Source organism: Nothoprocta perdicaria, unplaced genomic scaffold (genome assembly GCF_003342845.1).
Source record: "Nothoprocta perdicaria isolate Ctin4 unplaced genomic scaffold, notPer1 scaffold_16, whole genome shotgun sequence".
Classification (NCBI taxonomy): domain Eukaryota; kingdom Metazoa; phylum Chordata; class Aves; order Tinamiformes; family Tinamidae; genus Nothoprocta; species Nothoprocta perdicaria.
Window position 1 is genome coordinate 7,190,709 of NW_020454760.1, and position 17,442 is coordinate 7,208,150.

General features: G+C 37.2%; 1 protein-coding gene across 3 annotated transcripts; it reads left to right on the forward strand.

The window, feature by feature from the left end:
* The first annotated feature begins 116 nt into the window (after positions 1-116).
* Positions 117-17,365, forward strand: IMPACT (impact RWD domain protein). Of its 3 annotated transcripts, none has more exons than XM_026035478.1 (11): positions 117-152; positions 538-666; positions 1,371-1,423; positions 1,965-2,027; positions 5,310-5,395; positions 6,907-7,038; positions 7,324-7,418; positions 10,887-10,960; positions 11,504-11,594; positions 14,594-14,728; positions 17,173-17,365. In XM_026035478.1, exons 1-11 carry the CDS (start codon positions 117-119, stop codon positions 17,236-17,238), a joined length of 960 nt encoding a protein of 319 aa, XP_025891263.1. In that variant the 3' UTR covers positions 17,239-17,365. The 3 variants fall into 3 exon arrangements, with proteins under 3 accessions (XP_025891263.1, XP_025891264.1, XP_025891265.1); XM_026035479.1 differs by having other exon boundaries at positions 6,910-7,038; XM_026035480.1 differs by lacking the exon at positions 17,173-17,365 and adding an exon at positions 11,871-12,009 and having other exon boundaries at positions 14,594-14,649.
* Positions 17,366-17,442: the final 77 nt, after the last annotated feature.

Here is a 17,442-nt window from a genome sequence, read left to right on the forward strand (position 1 = left end):
GACGGGCGGCTTTAATGACGCTACTGCGCACACTCCGCTGCCCGCGCATGCGCACTACCGCCTGGCAGGGGCCGCTGTCCGCCCCTTCCCTGCTCCCCGCCTCCCCTCAGGTCCCCATGGCGGCGAGCGAGCCGGACACGGCGCAGCAGCAAGTGAGCGGCCGTGGGGCAGGGGACACGCGCGGGGGAGGACAGCTTGCGCGTGGCCGTGTGTGTGCGGGGAAAGTCTCGCGGGGGCAGCGCGGCCCCGCCCCCTCCGTCATGGCAGGGGCGGGGCTGGCACGTGGCGGCCCCCAACGGCCACCAACGGCCCCCAACGGCCGCATCGGCGCAGGGGGCAGGGAGTAAAATGTAGGGGTTGGGGAGAGGTGGGCGAGGTCAGTTTGTTGTGTGAGTTTGCGCTGAAGTCCCAGTGTTTTTGCCTGCTTGGGAGTGAATTTTGTCCCAGTTGTTAATTGAACTGTAGAGCAGCATGTCTCAAAATTGTTCCTGCCACACTGGATTATTCTTATTTATGTTAATACATTCCCTTTTCTAGCTTGATGAAATTGAAGCCCTTTCGTCCATCTATGGTGACGACTGGTGTGTTGTTGATGAAGATGAAAAAGTCTATTGCATCAAGATAAGTGACTGTCTGGAGCAACCTAAATGGACCCTCTGCCTGCAGGTATTTTTCAAGTAGTGTTGTTAAAAGTTCAGCACAGAACATGTCACCGCACCACCCCACAAAACCCTATTCCTGTGTGAAACCCTTTTAAATAGGACTGAATATGGATCAACAAGCCTCCGGATCAGAGTGCCAGGTGCGCTTTTCAGTGACAGTTCCTATGCAAATGCCATGTCTGTCAAAAACTAATGCCAGTGAGTTTCCACAAGACTATTAAAAAGTACTTTTTTACATTGGCTTCGCACAGAAGTGAGTGTACCAGCTGTGGCCACTTGTAGACCAGAAACTGAAATCAGATCAACTGAACTGAGTAACTTATTACTGTGTTTTTACAGCACTGAAAATAATAGATTTATTTGGAAGAGGTAACATTGACATGTCAAATTACGCAAGTACACATTCCCTTAAATATATCCAACAGCCATATGTGCAGCTGTTTCCATGCTTCTTTGGTTTTATTTGTTTGTATGACATTTATTGCCCAAAGTCTACACTGTGGAATATATTACTTGTATGTGTAACAGTTACTGGAATTCTAAATATAAATGGAAAGGTTTTCTTCATTCTTCATATCAACAAAATCAAACTGTTTTCTTCACCTGGAATAGTGATTGTCATCCTAATGTTCCACATCAGAGTGTGTAAGTGAAGCTCAGGCTGTTCAGTGGAATAGTCAGTGAATACTTACGTGAAATTTCTTTCAGGTAATTTTGCCTCCAGGATATCCAACTGCAGAGCCGCCTATTTATCAACTAAAGTAAGTGACATTTTTTGTCCAAAAGTTTCAAGACTTTTTTTTTTTTTTAATATCTGTATATATTTTCTGAGTTAGCACTATTAATTTTTTAAAGTGTAAGTTGAAGTCTATTTCAGATAACTCCCTGAATTAAAATATCCTTGGGATGGGGGTGTTTCAAACAAGAATGTTACTGGTTCTCTCAAGCTAGCCTCATGGATCCTCTCAATGACAATTAATTTTGTAAATGTAATAGCTGCTACAGTACTGAAAGAACCAGAAAAGAAAGCTTCAAGATGTATCAGGCAACTCAGGAGCAACAATAGCCTACAATGAAAAATGAGGTGAAAGTAAGCCCAAGGACAGCGTTTGGAAGGGAAACTAGATGCTGCTGCTTTTACCGAGATTTTTAAAACTGAAATCATGTTCAGCAGGAATGATTGACAAAATTTTACTTATGTGTTTTCTGTCACGTTTGTTTTAAATGAACATTTGCTGAGCTCGTTAGAGATGCAGGGAATGGTGTATGGGCATAGTTTTCATTGTATTCTTTTCATCCTAGTGCCTCTTGGCTTCGAGGACAGGATTACATGGAACTAGCAAATAGCTTGGAAGAGATATATGTGTAAGTAATAGAGAGTGGAACATGTTTAAAGGAGACAGTGAATTTCCAGTTTTGTGTCATGCTCTGTGTGGGTTTTTAAGTGCCCATATTAGTCGTTACAAGATGATTGTTGTATTAGTCATACAAAAAGTATTACAAAAAGTAATTTCTTTTAGAAATCAAACAGTCAGATATGCTGTATGTTTACTATACTTGACATTTTGTAACACCTAATTGTGCTAAACCCTATGATTTATTTCTTTTTGACTGTTTAGACTTGCTGCGCTTTGTGGATAGAAGTCTTCATTTCCTCCTAATCTGTGGTTGTTTAGAATTTTTGAGATTCTTAAAGAATTTAGTGCTATGAAATGCAAGATTTCTGTATCTCTTCTATATTTTGGTATTAAACTGCAGGATGTGGAAAATCTTTGTTGATATCTTAAAGCAGAGAGGCAAAACAATTTTGTATTAAAAACAAAATTTCGGCTAAGGGATGAGTAGGCTTTTAATCAGTTCTACACACGGTTTAATTTACTGTAACTGTAAAGTAATATAGACAGTTTATTGTCACAGCAGGCAGCTAACAGCAGCAACTCATAACACATGAGAATAAACATAACATTTAGAAATACTCAAATTATATGATTTTATAGTGCTGTGAAATTGGGGTAGTTAATGTGGAAATTGTAAATAGTTTATTTAATCCTTTTAGATGCCCAGATAATGTAGATAAAACAAAACTGAAATATATCATAACCAAGAATGATTATGCCTAAAATACTAAAATTATAATACTGAGCATAAGAAAAGGATTGCTTTTTAATGACATGTAACCAGGAATGCGGTATTCTAGCCTGCATGAGGGGTTTTATCTAATTACAGTTACCTTAGGTCACTGAATTTCTTAGCTGAATAGCAGATAATTAAAGCAAATAAAATGGAATTGTTAAAAATGGAAGAGGACGCTCGGTAAAAAGTTATGTGGGATCATATTAACCATCAATATTCAGTGGTGCAGAAGGAGCAGAGATTGAGAGTCTCTACCAAGAGTGGAGCTTCTGCAGGTTGTTCCTATACTTTGTCCTGAGCATCTGGAGCAACTTGTCCCATGACAACTGCAAAGGAGAAGAGTGCACTTCCAAAGCACTTGTCATTGGGACAGTTTTGCATTTGGTTAAGTTACACTTCTCTGATCAGTCCCTGGGAGCTGTGTTTTGTCTACATCAGTTGCTGTTAAGAAGCCTTTCTGCTCTCTTGTCATTTTTACTTGTTTGGCAGAAAGTGAATATGCTTCTACTTTAGGCCATGCCTATGTTTTTAGACTGTTTCAAACAGAAAGTGATCTCCAAGGTCATGTAATGCGACATGTTAATTTAACAATTGCTCAGGTTAAACCGAGTGCCCCACGTCTGCAGTAACAACTGATGTGTACAGTATTCCTCAAAAGCCTTTGATCTGACACAAGCTCTGTGTAATTATCTGAGTAATTATCAGGTAAACACAGTGCATGGTTTGCAGGTGTTTTTTTTTAGCAATTGTTCAAGTGACCTACTTTGTTTCTTAGCCCTAATTATCTAAACTGCTTACTTTTGCAGTCTAAGAAAATTTGAACTATACTGCTAGTTATTACTTTTTATTAATAAAGGTGGGAAAAGCAGATAATTGCAGATCACAAGCCCATTTGGGGAGACCCAAAGCACTTAAAAATTGAAAATGCAACAGATATTTGGATATTTGGATTTTTGGATTTTTTTTTTTTTTTTTTGACACCGACAAGTAAAATTTTTATTGACGCAATATAGCTTTTTTTTTTTTCCTCAGGACTTAGGAATCTAAGTGGCAAGATTTAAAAAATAAATAAATAAAGAGCCTAGAAAGATTACCTTTAAGACAAAATATAACTTGCTAGTTGAAATCGGATTATAACTGTAGATATTGTTAGTTACTTGCTCCAAGCAGAAAAGTCAGATTCTTCTCTCTCTCATTCCAAAGCCTTTCAAATTCAAAAATTTCCTAATAACAACTCCGTATTAAGAAATAGACTATGAGATGGGAAACAGTAAATATATTTCAGATGTTGCTTAAATCTTGATTCTGTAGTTAAAATGCCATAATTAAAACAAATGTAGTCATTTGTGTATTGAAATGGTGCTTCTATGTGATAAGCAATGGCTTATCGGTGAAGTAGGGCACTGATTTGTTTTAGAATCTGTCCAAATTTTGAGAGTCCTACAAGTTTATAGCATCCTTATTGTTCCTTGAATATTTTTCTTGCAGTAGGTATATGTTTAAATTTCTTATTTTGTTCATCAGTAGTATTGAGCACAGTTAGCAAAGTCAGCATTTAAAAATGTAATTTTGTCATTTATATGTACTTTTATTTTGCCCCAGATGGTGGCAGTAAATATAAAATTATTAATGAGAAAGTGTGAGAGAGAGCCTAAGGCTCTAAAACTTCAGTTTTGATTTGGAGACAAACATGCATAGCTCATATCAAAATACTGTGAAGATTCCTTTCTGTAGCAACATTCTGAGTATTTTTTGAGTTGTTTGGGTGCTGCTGTGCTTGAAGGCAGTATTACTTAACTCTGAATGTACATGTGAAAAACACGTTTCTCACTGGTGCCACCTAGCTAAGTACTCCCAGACTTAAATCCTTATGGCTCCTTTAGGTCTGCTTTGCTCCTAAATTCTAGCACATCCATCCTGCCTGGGCTGCTCCACTTGTACTGCCACTGCCATAATATGCAGTCCCTCAAATTTAACCCTGCCTGTAGGTGTGCTGAGCACCTCAGTGGGAAAGGAAAGGGCACCTTTCCCAGGAAGAAGCTCTGCAAACTCAAAGGCAAAGACTCTCCTGCAGCTGCAGAGTGGCTGAAGGAAGTCGCCAGTGGCAGTACTTTGTTTTACAGAACAACTGACTAAAGAAAGCTCTGAGGCCGCACACCCTGGATTAGGATTCTTTCAAAGAGTCACTCAGTAAGGGAGACTGCACAGCTTAATCTTTGCTCCATTGCTTTCACTTTCCTTTGTGGCCACTTTCTATCAGTTGCCTGTTTTCCTCCATCACTGGTGCTTTTAATATATGTGACAAAAATAGTGTATAATGATGCAGTTTCACACAGAGAGATTCCTAAATAGACCCTTAAATGAGCCTATCAAAGCTCTTTAACACTCTAGACTGTATCTACTATTTTTGTATGTCTGAAATTTGCATGTGATGTAATGTTTTTAATTACACTTTTCAAGTGAAATCAACAAAAAAAGGATGTTTATTCATTGTGAATTTTAAACAACTTCTAGACAGAACCTTGGTGAAAGTATTCTGTATTTATGGGTGGAGAAGATACGAGAAGTTCTGATTGAAAAGGCACAATCATCAGATCCAGGTACTTCAGAAAATTGTTTGTTTCTGATTACTTTTTTTTTAATCGCAGAGTAAGAGTTCAATGTGGCTTAAAGTTTTATGGCCAGTTTTGTATTGGATCTAGATAAAAGAAAAGAGCAGTCTCTTTTTTATGGATTATTGTTTTACCACTGTGCTTTTCCTTTTTAAAAAACAATAGGAGAAAGAGATGGGGGGATGTCAGTGAATTAGAGTGAGGGCCTCTTAGCAATTCTCTTAGCAACTGAATTACTTCGGTGATAACCGAGTAGGGTATGGAGGATTGTGATAGTTAACAGTTAACAGTGATAGTTAACTTTGGGTGTTGAATGCACTCTTGGAAAATTGGGAGTAGCCTGAAGAGAAGACAAAATTCAGTTGAATATGCACATGAATGATTTTATTCAGTCTCGATTGAATTGTGCTATATTGGGGTGAAAATGTATCTGATCACAAGAGTGCAGAGATTCTTTGATTCTTCTGCACTTGTAAAGAGGTGCATACTGTTGCTTACAAATGATAGAGTTTGTGTAAATTCATAGGTCTTTTGAAGAACTGTTTTTCTTTTGTCATCTGCTATTAAATGCGTGACAGATGTTTATATACCTCTCGTGCACTTGTGGCGAAAGAAAATAAGTTTGTGGTGAATGTTGGTTTAGCTCTATCGGGAGTAAACAACTGAGGAGAAAAAATGTAGGTCAAGTTTTAGTCTTTCAGTAAACTGCATTTTGGTGCTACATCAAAATAAATACTTGTCATTGGCATCACTGAACGAGTGGATATTGAAAAGTGAAGGTGTTAAGGTCAGTATTGCAAATTTGTTGAGTATTTGGACTTCATGGCTTCTACTTCAACTAATATTTTTTTCTAGATCTTTTTAGCATGCTACATTGCATTTCCAGAATATTCTGGGAAACACCTGTGTAACAAAAACTCGCATCATAAGCCCTCTAAAGGGGTATCTAGATTGTGATAAACTAGCTTGTCTGTATGGTGGACTCCCCCTAAATCCAATTGCCTGAGTGATGGCAGTCTGTTATTTATGCTTTTGCTATTGACTGTTATTTTCCATATGTCATTTGCATGAAGACAAATACAACTGCAGGACTCCCAGAGCAGTTGAAAAATGCCCAGAGAGATGTTGAAATTTAATGATTTTATAACCCCATTAAGCAGCATTGTGCCATAGCTTTACACTTTTCCAGAAATGACCAATAAATGACTGAACCTCCCTGAATTGAGGCTATTTTGGTCTCTAAATTCAGATTGGATTAACAGTAGCATTGTGAACATTTAATGTTCTTTTCGTCTTAGAAATAGTGTCAAAGTAGAAGGTATTATGTAATTAATTGCACATGGATCCTATATCATGAGTGTTCTGTTCCTAATTCTAGGCAAGCTTTTAGCTAATAATGGCCTAAATATTTATGGTTTTCTGTAATTAATATTATTATTCTACATTTTGTAATTTGAGGAAAAGCATATGGAAAGATTGTATTAATTACCTTCTGTTAGCAGAACCAGATAATAAGAAAACCAGTGAAGAGGTTGATGAAGATAATGAAGATGATTTTCTCCTGGACTACCAGCCGGTTCAGGAAGAATCAATTAAAATGTTAAATTTTATTACATCTGAAAGCCAAGAAGGTAAAAATATTTCTTGTTAATTCTGATGAAATAGTTTGGAAGAGAGAGATAGACCTTAAAATTCTGTTTTTTACTTGACTTTTGAGTAATACAAATTAATAACATTGAAAATTACTGTAAAGTTTAATAACTTAAAAAATGTATATTTCAGTGCTTCTATATGTGAGCTTGTATACTTAACTGTAACTTATGCCTTTTTTAAAGTTAAGATGTTCCTCACTTAAGTAGCCACATACTTTGTTTCAGTACATTAAAAAGAAACATTTCCCTGTTTGTATTCTGTAGATGAAGAGCTGCCCTTGATACAACATGGAAACCCAATCACAGACCGAAGGAGCACCTTCCAGGCACATTTGGCTCCTGTGGTGACCCCGAAACAAGTTAGTAGAGATTGAGGAACAGATCAGAGTGGTTCTGGCTATACTTTGTCAAAACACTCCTGAAAGACTGAAATTATCTGTCAATCAATTTATTTATCTTGTTTTATCTGTGTGTGCTAATATTGTCTGAGTACTCGCCAGCTTTTAGCTTGCATTATCACCTAAATAGTTACTCTGCAGTTGTTCCCAGTAGTTCCCAAAACTGTTTCCCAGTTTTATTATTGAAGAGGGTTGACATTGCTGTTTGTTTCTGTTAAGTGCCTTAGATGTGAGAGAGAGGAAAAGAACACTGATATTTGCCGCTTGGAGGTTGATAGTTTGTCATATGCTATTTGGAAGCTACTGAATCTGCCATATGCCGTTTGGAAAATGAAATAAATGATATTATGAATCTTTCCTCCAGGAAGGAATTCTATAGATGATTCTGTAGAAGAATAAACTCACAGAAACAGCAAATCTTTATCTAGAATTAATTGAGAGGGATAAGCATGGTTATACAGTTGTATTTGTGTACAATTAGTAGGAATATTGCAATAGTTCCCATTGATCACTGCAACTGTGTCTGATACAGGCAAAGAGTGGATGTATTCCCAGGTAGGATGGCCATATTTTGTTTCCCAACATCCATCCCAACTTTCAGCAATTTAACACATTTTTCTTCCATTCATTTTGTCAGCTTGTGCTGAAGCCTGGCTTTGCAATAAGTCACCACTATTACCATCCTCATCTTACTGTTTAAATTCATAAACACTACACAGCTGTTTAGCTTTTGTGCTACAGCTGTATCTCTGAGTACTTTTTTTATTATGTGTTGACAAAACACACTTCTGATAGGCTTCGTTTCATATATGTTTGGAAAAAATATCATTATTACTTTCATTTTTACACCTCCAAAAAGTTTGACTTGCCTCATGATGCATTTCTCATCTGCGTTGCCACCTGCACCTTCTTGTCATGTTTATCTTTATTTGGGTATAATTGCAGTTTTGTGAACCCAGATTCAGTTTTCTTGAACTTTTCTTTTAGAGTTTGTAAAGTGATAGTAATTATGTTTCTAGGCTTCCTGGGCAATAACTCAGGAGTGTTAAAGCACTCCATTATAGCTTTTGTTAAAGGAGCACTGACCCTCAAAAGTTTTCTTAGCTCTTCCTGTGAACAGTGTTGCCTCAGAAAGAGAGGAGATCAGGGTCAGTGGCCTAATCTCCTTTTGTCTTTCGCTAATACTGTCACTCATTGCTGATTATTTATAAGACAGTTCCTATACCGGCAGACATGTATTTCCAAAATTCTTGACACAATGTCTGTGTCAAGAAAGAGCATTTACTTAAAGCAGGAGAGTTATTTTACAAACGAGTACATTCTTAAGTTCTTCTTTTATGGCTTCTCTTTAAAGACAATGTAACTTAATAGACCTGGAAATTTCAGGTCAAAACTTTTTGATATATGGTGAGTATAAAGGTAGAGCAATTCCCCAAGGGACAAATTCATCTTTTTTTTTTTTCAGTGAGTCTTGCTGCACAGTGAGACTTGATTGATCTCCACACTGCAGGGCAGTTTTGCTCTTCTAGAGATTCATTTTTCTAAAAAAAAAAGAGGCAATAGGGGTGCAGGGTGGGATAACCATGGCACTTGTAATAAAAGGTTCTTGCTCGTCTGTGACATGATCAATGCGTGTCTGTAATGCTCCATCTGCATCATCTGTTTGTTGGTGTGATTTTTAATACAGTACATAGATTGCTGTGTAAATTCTTTTATTGCATATATTTATACTGGAATCTCACTTTTACTGTTGTTTTCAATGACAGCCAGACTAGTACTGTAGTTGTTTTTGTAACAGAATGTACTGCTATAAACCATAGGGAAAAGGAAAGCAATGGATGTATTTCGTGTAGCAAGCTGCATTTAGTTCCATTGCTTTTCTTTGTCGCCCTTTGGCTCATTCTAATGCTTAAAAAGTACTTTGCTCTTGGACTTAACATTGAGTTTGTAAAATGGTACATAGAGCTGACCCGTTGTTTAAGGATCTTTTGTGTCTTTTATGAGCAGGTGCCTGACTTTCATGTAGAGAATTTACATCCCTTAATTTTGAGACTTTCTTGCTCAGATAATCTGAAAGAGAACAGGAATAGAGGGGAGAAACAGGGCAAAGAAGGCTAAAGAGCTGCAGCGCCGAGAAGGGTATGCTATGGGCTGGTGTAAGGTGCCTCTGTCACAGGTTCTTTCTAATACAGACTTGGAATGAATCTTTAAGATGCTTTTAGGAGCGTGATAGCTAACAAATGACTAATGTCGAAGGTGGTGATCGTTTCATAGGCTTTGTATTCTAAATGCATTTACTATTTTTTTCTATGACTGTAATATATAATATATTATAATATATAATACTTACATATTAAGTAATATAAGTTGCCTTTCTTCTGCAGCCCTTTTGGGGGAGAAAAAAAAGAATATAGGTGTCTGAGGAAATTTCTCGTTAATAATAGAAGTTTTTCATTGAGGTATCTTATATTTGAGATAATTTTTTAAGTTTTCATTTGAAATTCTTCCAGAGAATTGGAAATCACACAGTATAGCTAAAACAAATATTAAATATGTATATTCATTACTACACAGAGACGTTTTTCTCTTGAATGGAAAGCAGTTTACTTGCCTGCCATGTTTGCCCAAACTTTCTCAACTTCAATAATGCTTTGCTCAAAGTCATATCAATTATGTATGATCTGTTAAAACAATGCCTTGAGCAAAGCTGTCATCTTTGCTAGACCCAGCTGATAAGGGTTGAACAATTGTAGCTTGTTTAATTAGAAACAGGAGTTGAACTAATACTGAATTTCATACTGCTTAAGAGCAGAGATAGAAATGTTGTGAGAATATTTGTTGTCTGGGAAATGCTGACGCTTTCTGACCTTTAAAGAGAATGTAAAGAGAATTTCTATGAAATGGAAACACTGAAAAATTTGGTTTGAGAAAGGTCTATAAGTGAAACGTAGTAGAACTTTCTTAACCTCTCCTGTTTCTGTGGGTTTGGAAAAAGCAGTATGTAATGTGCACCCTGTCAAGTTGTATCATATTATTCCAGCATAAGATTATTTTTGAAATAAGTAGTAAGGTGGAATTTATGTTTAATATTGATTTGGAAACGTTTTCTACATTCTGCTGCCTCTCCTGTTTTGTGAAGCGAATTGGCACCTTTGCATATTCAGCAGTAACGTGAATTAAGCACACTGTGTGCTAATTCAAGGAACAGCACTTCTCAATATCCCAGAAAAAGAATTTGAAATTAGCTTTAGGGTACTGATAAGATGTTCCTTGAGTTAGAATTTTTAATATCTATTTTATTGCTAAATATGTCAAAGCTTAAAACTGTTTCATTTTGTTATTAAAAAGAAGACATTTGTTTAGCAGTTCAATTGAGAGAATGTGTACAAAAAAAACTTGTAAATTATTTCTGTTTTTTTTTCTTTAAAGGTAAAGAGAGTTCTTGAAAAATTATATGAAAATAAGAAAATTGCAAGTGCTACCCACAACATATATGCATACAGGTGAGAGCTGAACAGTGATTTTTCAGTATTTTTTTGACAGTATGGGAGAAAAATAAAATCAATTAAAGAAGTTCTTTACTAATAAATCTGTGTAGAAGTAGGTTTCTTATTCATATATTAAAGGTTTGAGGTTTTATTTTTAATTTGAGATTAAGAAAGTATCAGGAAATAAAATAGGGGACATCTAGAGCACATGGCACAGGGTTGCATTCCTACATCATAGTTCATACTTAAATCTCATAGACTTAATTTCAGATAGGTTTAGGCTCAAAACTGAAAGTCTTTCTTAACAGGGGCTTTGCACTCATAGTAATTGTGAGTTAACTTGAGGTAGTCTGAAGAATTTGTAAAAGCCTCTAAACTCATATTATTCTGTACAGATAGATAATTGTGATTTACACTAAGCTTCATTCTGTGTTCATATAAGTGCCCTTAGGAAAGTGAATCTTTATGAAAGATTTCTGAGACTTGAGTAATCATGTGAAAATGTTAATTGATTAATATTTTTTAAATCCATTCTATTTTTTCTTTTTTTTTTTTAAGAATATACTGTGAAGATAAGCAGACCTTCTTACAGGATTGTGAAGATGATGGGGAGACAGCAGCAGGAGGACGTCTTCTTCATCTTATGCAGGTTATAGGAATTTGACTTCTGACATTCTTTAATAGATTTTTAAAATCACATATGTGTAAATAAATTTATACCCATTTATTAATTCTTGTTCTGCTCTTAGTCCAGTGAATGGTTGCTTTCTGGGACATGAAAGAAAAGTATAGACTGCTGCATGCGTATAATAAATACATAGTTTTCCACTCTTTGATCATAAAAATTAGTACCATTTGTAGATTTTGTTAATAATTTGGAAAGTTCAAATTAACTTCTGATTGCTAAGCTTGCTATGTGATGCAGGTATACAGAAAAAGAAGACTGAAGCAAACTGATGCACAAGACAGAAGAGCTGACCTAAGCTCAATATTTTGTTCTATTTCCTTTTGTTGTTCTTAACGAGACTGTTTGAACTTGCAGAGTTGGACTTCAAATGGAAAAGGTAGTGAGAATGAGAGAGTTGTTTTGCTAACTTTCCATATTTCTTTGTGCTGTTTCCCATCTGGGTCCTTAGCCTTCCTGTTTACATACTTCTTACTTTTCAGAGATTGCAATAATATTCTCTCTGTAGAGTTTTTACTAAATGTGAACTGAAATAGAATAGTTGTGATTCACCAGCGTGATGCAAGTCCATGAGCAGAACCCCAAGTAGTGTACATAGGGAAAGATACAGGGAAGAGCAAGGTCCATTTTGCACTGTGCCTTAAGTTATTTAACTGTATGGGCATGCTAATTACTCAGAGGGAGGTATCTCAGAGATACCTGATTTATTCTGAGCTTATATTGAACAGAGGGTGTTTTCAGTCTGCTAATGTATACATCTGTAAGTTGCCAATTTTACAGTGTCTAAGCTCTTACCATTCTATAAAAAAGCAGTTTAGGAAATGACATGAAGTGATGCCTTTCCAATGTGAATGTGTATAAATCACTACATCTGCAGTGAATGGAGCACACTGGAATGCATTTGAATTTTGAGAGTTTGTACATAGGAATCAGAAAAGCTGATTTTCCACAACTAGGAAAAGATTAAAATAGTTTATGGGCTTATTCCTCCTCATTTTGGAGTGGTGATACGGGCATAAAAGTTGAGTGGTTTGCTGCTGTAGTTACAGGTCTTCTCTGTAATAGAAGTTTTATCTTGTTTCGGATAAACCTGACTCTTCAGTCAAGCTAGCATTTTTCAGTTTTAAAAAACAGTTTTGCAGATTAACTCTTAAAATTTAAAATCAGAGTTTAAAAAAAATCTGTTATGTATTTAGCATCCAGTTTACCCTGAACATTTGCTGTAAGTGGACTTTCTTGCTGATGTGTAAATGTAGAGCAGAAAATGCCCAACACAAACAGCCCCAATCCTTTTTTTCTGCTTTTGACACTATCCTTTTTGTTTTAAAAATCCAAGGAAATTTTTCTTACCTTCACAAACGGCTCTAGAATCTTCTGATATCTTTTTTCAGATTACAGAGATGCTTTTTTTTTTTCCCCTCCCTCCTTGATAGAAGTCATGGATGGTGCTTATCTGCTTACTGATAGCTGCCTCTTAAGGGGTTTTCCACCTCCTTCACCCCACCACTGTGTAAGCTGCAGAGGATGGTATTTTTGCAGAGCCACACACAAATAAAGCTGTTTGCTCTGCCTGACTCCAAGGCATCTGTAGCCATTAGTGTAGTACTGCACAGGATCTAAGATTAAACTGTTTTTTAGGGAAGATTTTCCACAGCAGTTTTAGACTTCCCAATTTGAGGGCCACATTCAGCATCATGGTCACTATTCTTGCAAGACTAATTTTAGCAAAAACAGTAGTTTGGGATTGTTGCTTCATGTTTCCCTGCACGAATATAAACCTGACTTAAACTGTGATCCGTGGGCCTTTGTGCTTCTCTTTGCGTCAGCTTTCATGTGACTTGCTCAGCTCATTCTGACTGGGCAATTTCTAGCTCTCTGTTTTGCTCAGATGGGGTAAATCTGCACAAGGTGATGGCTTTATACAAGTGATGAGCTAAACCAACACTTGCAATTTGATCTTTGAGACTTCAGGGTAACTTGGAAACTGGGATTTTGCAAAGGAAGTAAAGAGTTGATGGTTTGGCAAGACATATATTTCTCTCCTATATTTAGACTGCCTTTCTAATGTTTGTTTGCTGCTGGTGATGGAGATTGCCTTGAGGAGAGAATTGTTGTCAGGCAGAATAAACAAGAGTTTTCAAGTCTTGTCAAGTCATATTTAGATACTGTGAATAATAAGGTTTTGAAGATCTTCATTGTTTCTTGGCTTAAATGACAGCAAAAGCAACCATAATTTTATCTTCTGTTTGATTCTCTCCTTATTTATAGCTTTGAAAACCCCATATAAAGCTTTAGTTCTTTTCGGTCCTGTTTGCTAATGAAGACCATCAGCATGAAGTCTGTGTGTATGTGCTCATTGGAGGGTGGAAAGCTCCTGCTGGTGGGCAAGGAATCATGAATCAAACCTCTAAGATTCAGAGGGTTCTGTGTATCCTCAAGGGGCCCTTGCTGAAACCCTGCAAATGGCAACAGTCCCAGCTGTGGCATTTCCAGGATCTATATGGCCCAGGCCTCAGTTGTCTGTCCTCTGGCTGTCATTAGCTGCATACACCAGCATTTGAAAAGTGTGGAGGGATGGTTTGCCTAGTAGCAGGGGCTCTCTGGAAATAATATGCCATGTCAAAAAATAAGCATAACTGAGTAATACCCCTGTAAATAGTATTTGAGGGCTTTGACACCTGGATAAGCAACTGCAGTATCTGTGAGATAGGTTTGTCCCTCTCTGAAGGAGGTAGTGACTCACTGTGCTGTGAAGTTGCCTTTGGGTAAAAGCTCCAAAAGGGAAATTTACAGCAGAAGCACTGACTTTGTCTTTGTTACCCTGTGGTAACCTCTGTGTGTGAAACAGAGGTGACTGTAAGTTCTTCCCAAAAGCACAAAAAAAGGTAGGCTGTTTCTATATTTAAGATGAATGTCAGCAGCAAAACTACAGTGAAAAAAAAATATTTCTTTTTCTTTAACAGATCTTGAATGTCCACAATGTGTTAGTTGTGGTGTCTCGCTGGTACGGAGGTATCCTGTTAGGACCAGACCGTTTCAAACACATCAATAACTGTGCAAGAACGATCCTTGTGGAATGCAACTATGTGCATTCAGCGGTAAGTTACAGCCATTTAGAGTGAAGATCTTTATATGATAACTTAGAGAAACTGCCACTGAAGCAGGAAGGGAAGCAATACTAGCTGTGTCATCTTCTAGTTGCTTTGATGCATTCATAGTAAGTCCAGAATTATTGCAAATACTCAGGGCAGTTTTATCTTTTCAGATTGCACAAAATAGCATTGTTCTCTTTAAAACGGTGTTTTTTATCACTTGTTTGGCAGAACTGTAGTGCTAACAGTAAACAAAAAAGGGTAAAAATGAAGACACCTCTGAATGAAAAATACATGATGGTGTTAGGTGCCATGTGAGATCCCTGTATGATGGTAAATGTCTTGAAAAACTGGTGCAGGTGCAGTTGGGAAAAGAAAGTTTCCTGAACACACTGCTAGTAGGAACTCCTGGTCAAGTTGCATGTGTAGCAGTATTGACTTGAAAGATACCAGAAGAAGATGTTCTTCTTCTTTTTTAGTTACTATTTAGCAACAGGATGTTTTTCAAAAATGACAGACTTAATATTATACCCAGCCTTGTGTGGGGTCCACCTTAAGATAAAATTACAGCACAGCTGTGCTTTTATTAAAAACTTTCAGAGAAGCAAACTGTGAAGCTGCCTGCATGTCCTTGCCAGGGCTGCAGTGCCTGCAGGCAGAGCTGGGAGCTGCCTTTCCAATCCTGTCTGTAATTTCCCGTTGCATTAGGTGGCTTGGAGCAGATACAGGTGCCTGCTACCCGTTGTCCACAGAACGCTTGGTGAGAGAATACAGAAAAGACAGGGAATGAAGTTAGGGAGCTGCTTTATAAGCGTGAGGTGCTCACAGAAGGGTGACTGCAGTTGAGGGGATCAGTCCACAAGCTGAATTTAGGGGGTTGGGGCCAGATGGGGATGGAATGTGGCTATTCCTGCACATAGCAGGGACTGGCACCTGCTGCCAAGGTGGCTGCACAGGCCGCCCTGGCCACCCGTGTGCGTGCCCAAGTGTGTGTGCGTGGGCAGACTGAGCCTGGGAATCCCTGTCCCCTGTGGGCCGCTAAAAAAGTCCAAACTTCATTAGACCCAAAGGAATTTGCAGAGATACAGTGTGGAAAATACCACAGCTTCATTGACTAAAGGAGAAGACAATAGGTACTGTTTTTTTTTTTTAAAAAAAAAAAAAAAAAGCTAGACTAGGGAAATGTAAAGCAATTAATGTTAACTGTTTCAGCAAAAATCAGGAGGAAAAGTTTCAAAGAGACCTAAATGACTCAGGAGACAAAGTCCCAAATGTTTTTCAATGGGATTTTACCTCCTAAGGGGCATAGGAAATTTAATAAGCTAATATTCCTGTTACTCAGCATTTCTCTTGCTCTGTGTCTCAGCAGTGTATTTAATATGTGTGTGCACATTAAAATACATAATTGCCAGCAGTAGAAAGCAGCAGTGGAAAATCTAAGATGTGAGGAAATAATTAAAAATGTGAAAAAAAAGCCACTGTCTTGTGTAAATAAAAGCAGTTAAGGTTGCTGGGAAGGATGCTCAGCATCCAGCCACAGTTCCCCTCCCGCAGGTCACAGGTTGTCAGGTACTTGTTATTGGCAGTTTAGAGGTGTTTGTGTGTGCTTACTGATTTCCCCTTTGTGTCACCTGAGCAGTGTTTTTTTTGTTTTGTTTGTTTGTATCTTCCTCATAATATAGAAAATTATAATAATAATAAAATGTTAGGCAAGAGGCAAGGTTACTGGCACGAGTTCTGCGACTTGTGGTGGCAGATTCCTCACTGCACTAGGAGGTACCCCAGGTGAGAGCTTACTGTATTTAGTTAGTGAGCCTAATCTAACAATATTTTGAAACCCATCAAAAAACCCCACAGAAAACCTATAGCTACAGTCCTTGAAACTCAGATAGAAAGTGAAGTACTCAGTAATTGTATTTCTGATGTGAAGAAAAATCATGTTTTTAGAATTGACAGGGTAGACTACATGATACAATATTGATACAGTAAGACTGGAAGAGTGTCGTTTTTCACAGCGTAGGCTTATTTTACTTAAGGAGCTGGTTTCAGTGTACTGGTGTGTAGCAGTATATCTTTGGATATAGGCACATCCTTACTGGAAGGAGTTTTGCAGTATAGTGTACTAGAGCTCCTATACTGCTAAGCTCCTCCTTGCTGCATGATGTGCTTCTGTTGGTGTAGCTATGTCAAACAGTGAGGTTAGACCCTTCTATGTTGAGCCAACAATTTCAGCCTTGCTGAAGGCAGAAGTTTATAAATATCAAGATAAGCAGCAAAAATAATGAAACTTTCTGGTTAAAGACTCAACAATTGTTAAAAATTGTCATGAATACCAATAAGTTATGAACACTATCTCTGTTCAAACAAGTTTTATAGATGACCTTGAGATAGTATTAACAGTGTGTAAGTATGTAGGTTTAAAGTTTTGATTTGCTTGTTTTTTATTTCAGGAAGAATCATCTAAGCAGATGGGAAAGAGCAAAAAGATAAAGAAGGACAACAAGAAGAGAACATAACATTAACTTATTATTAAAAAATTTAAAGAATTATTTTGCACATATTTATAGAAATGAATTATGGACATTATTGCCTTATCCACAAGATATATTTTGTATTCAAGAGAAAATTCAGTAAAGTTAGAGATATTTTTCCTCTTGTTCTGTCATTTCTTCAGCAATTCTGAAGTGGCGATCTTACACAAATGAATTTTCTGCAGTATG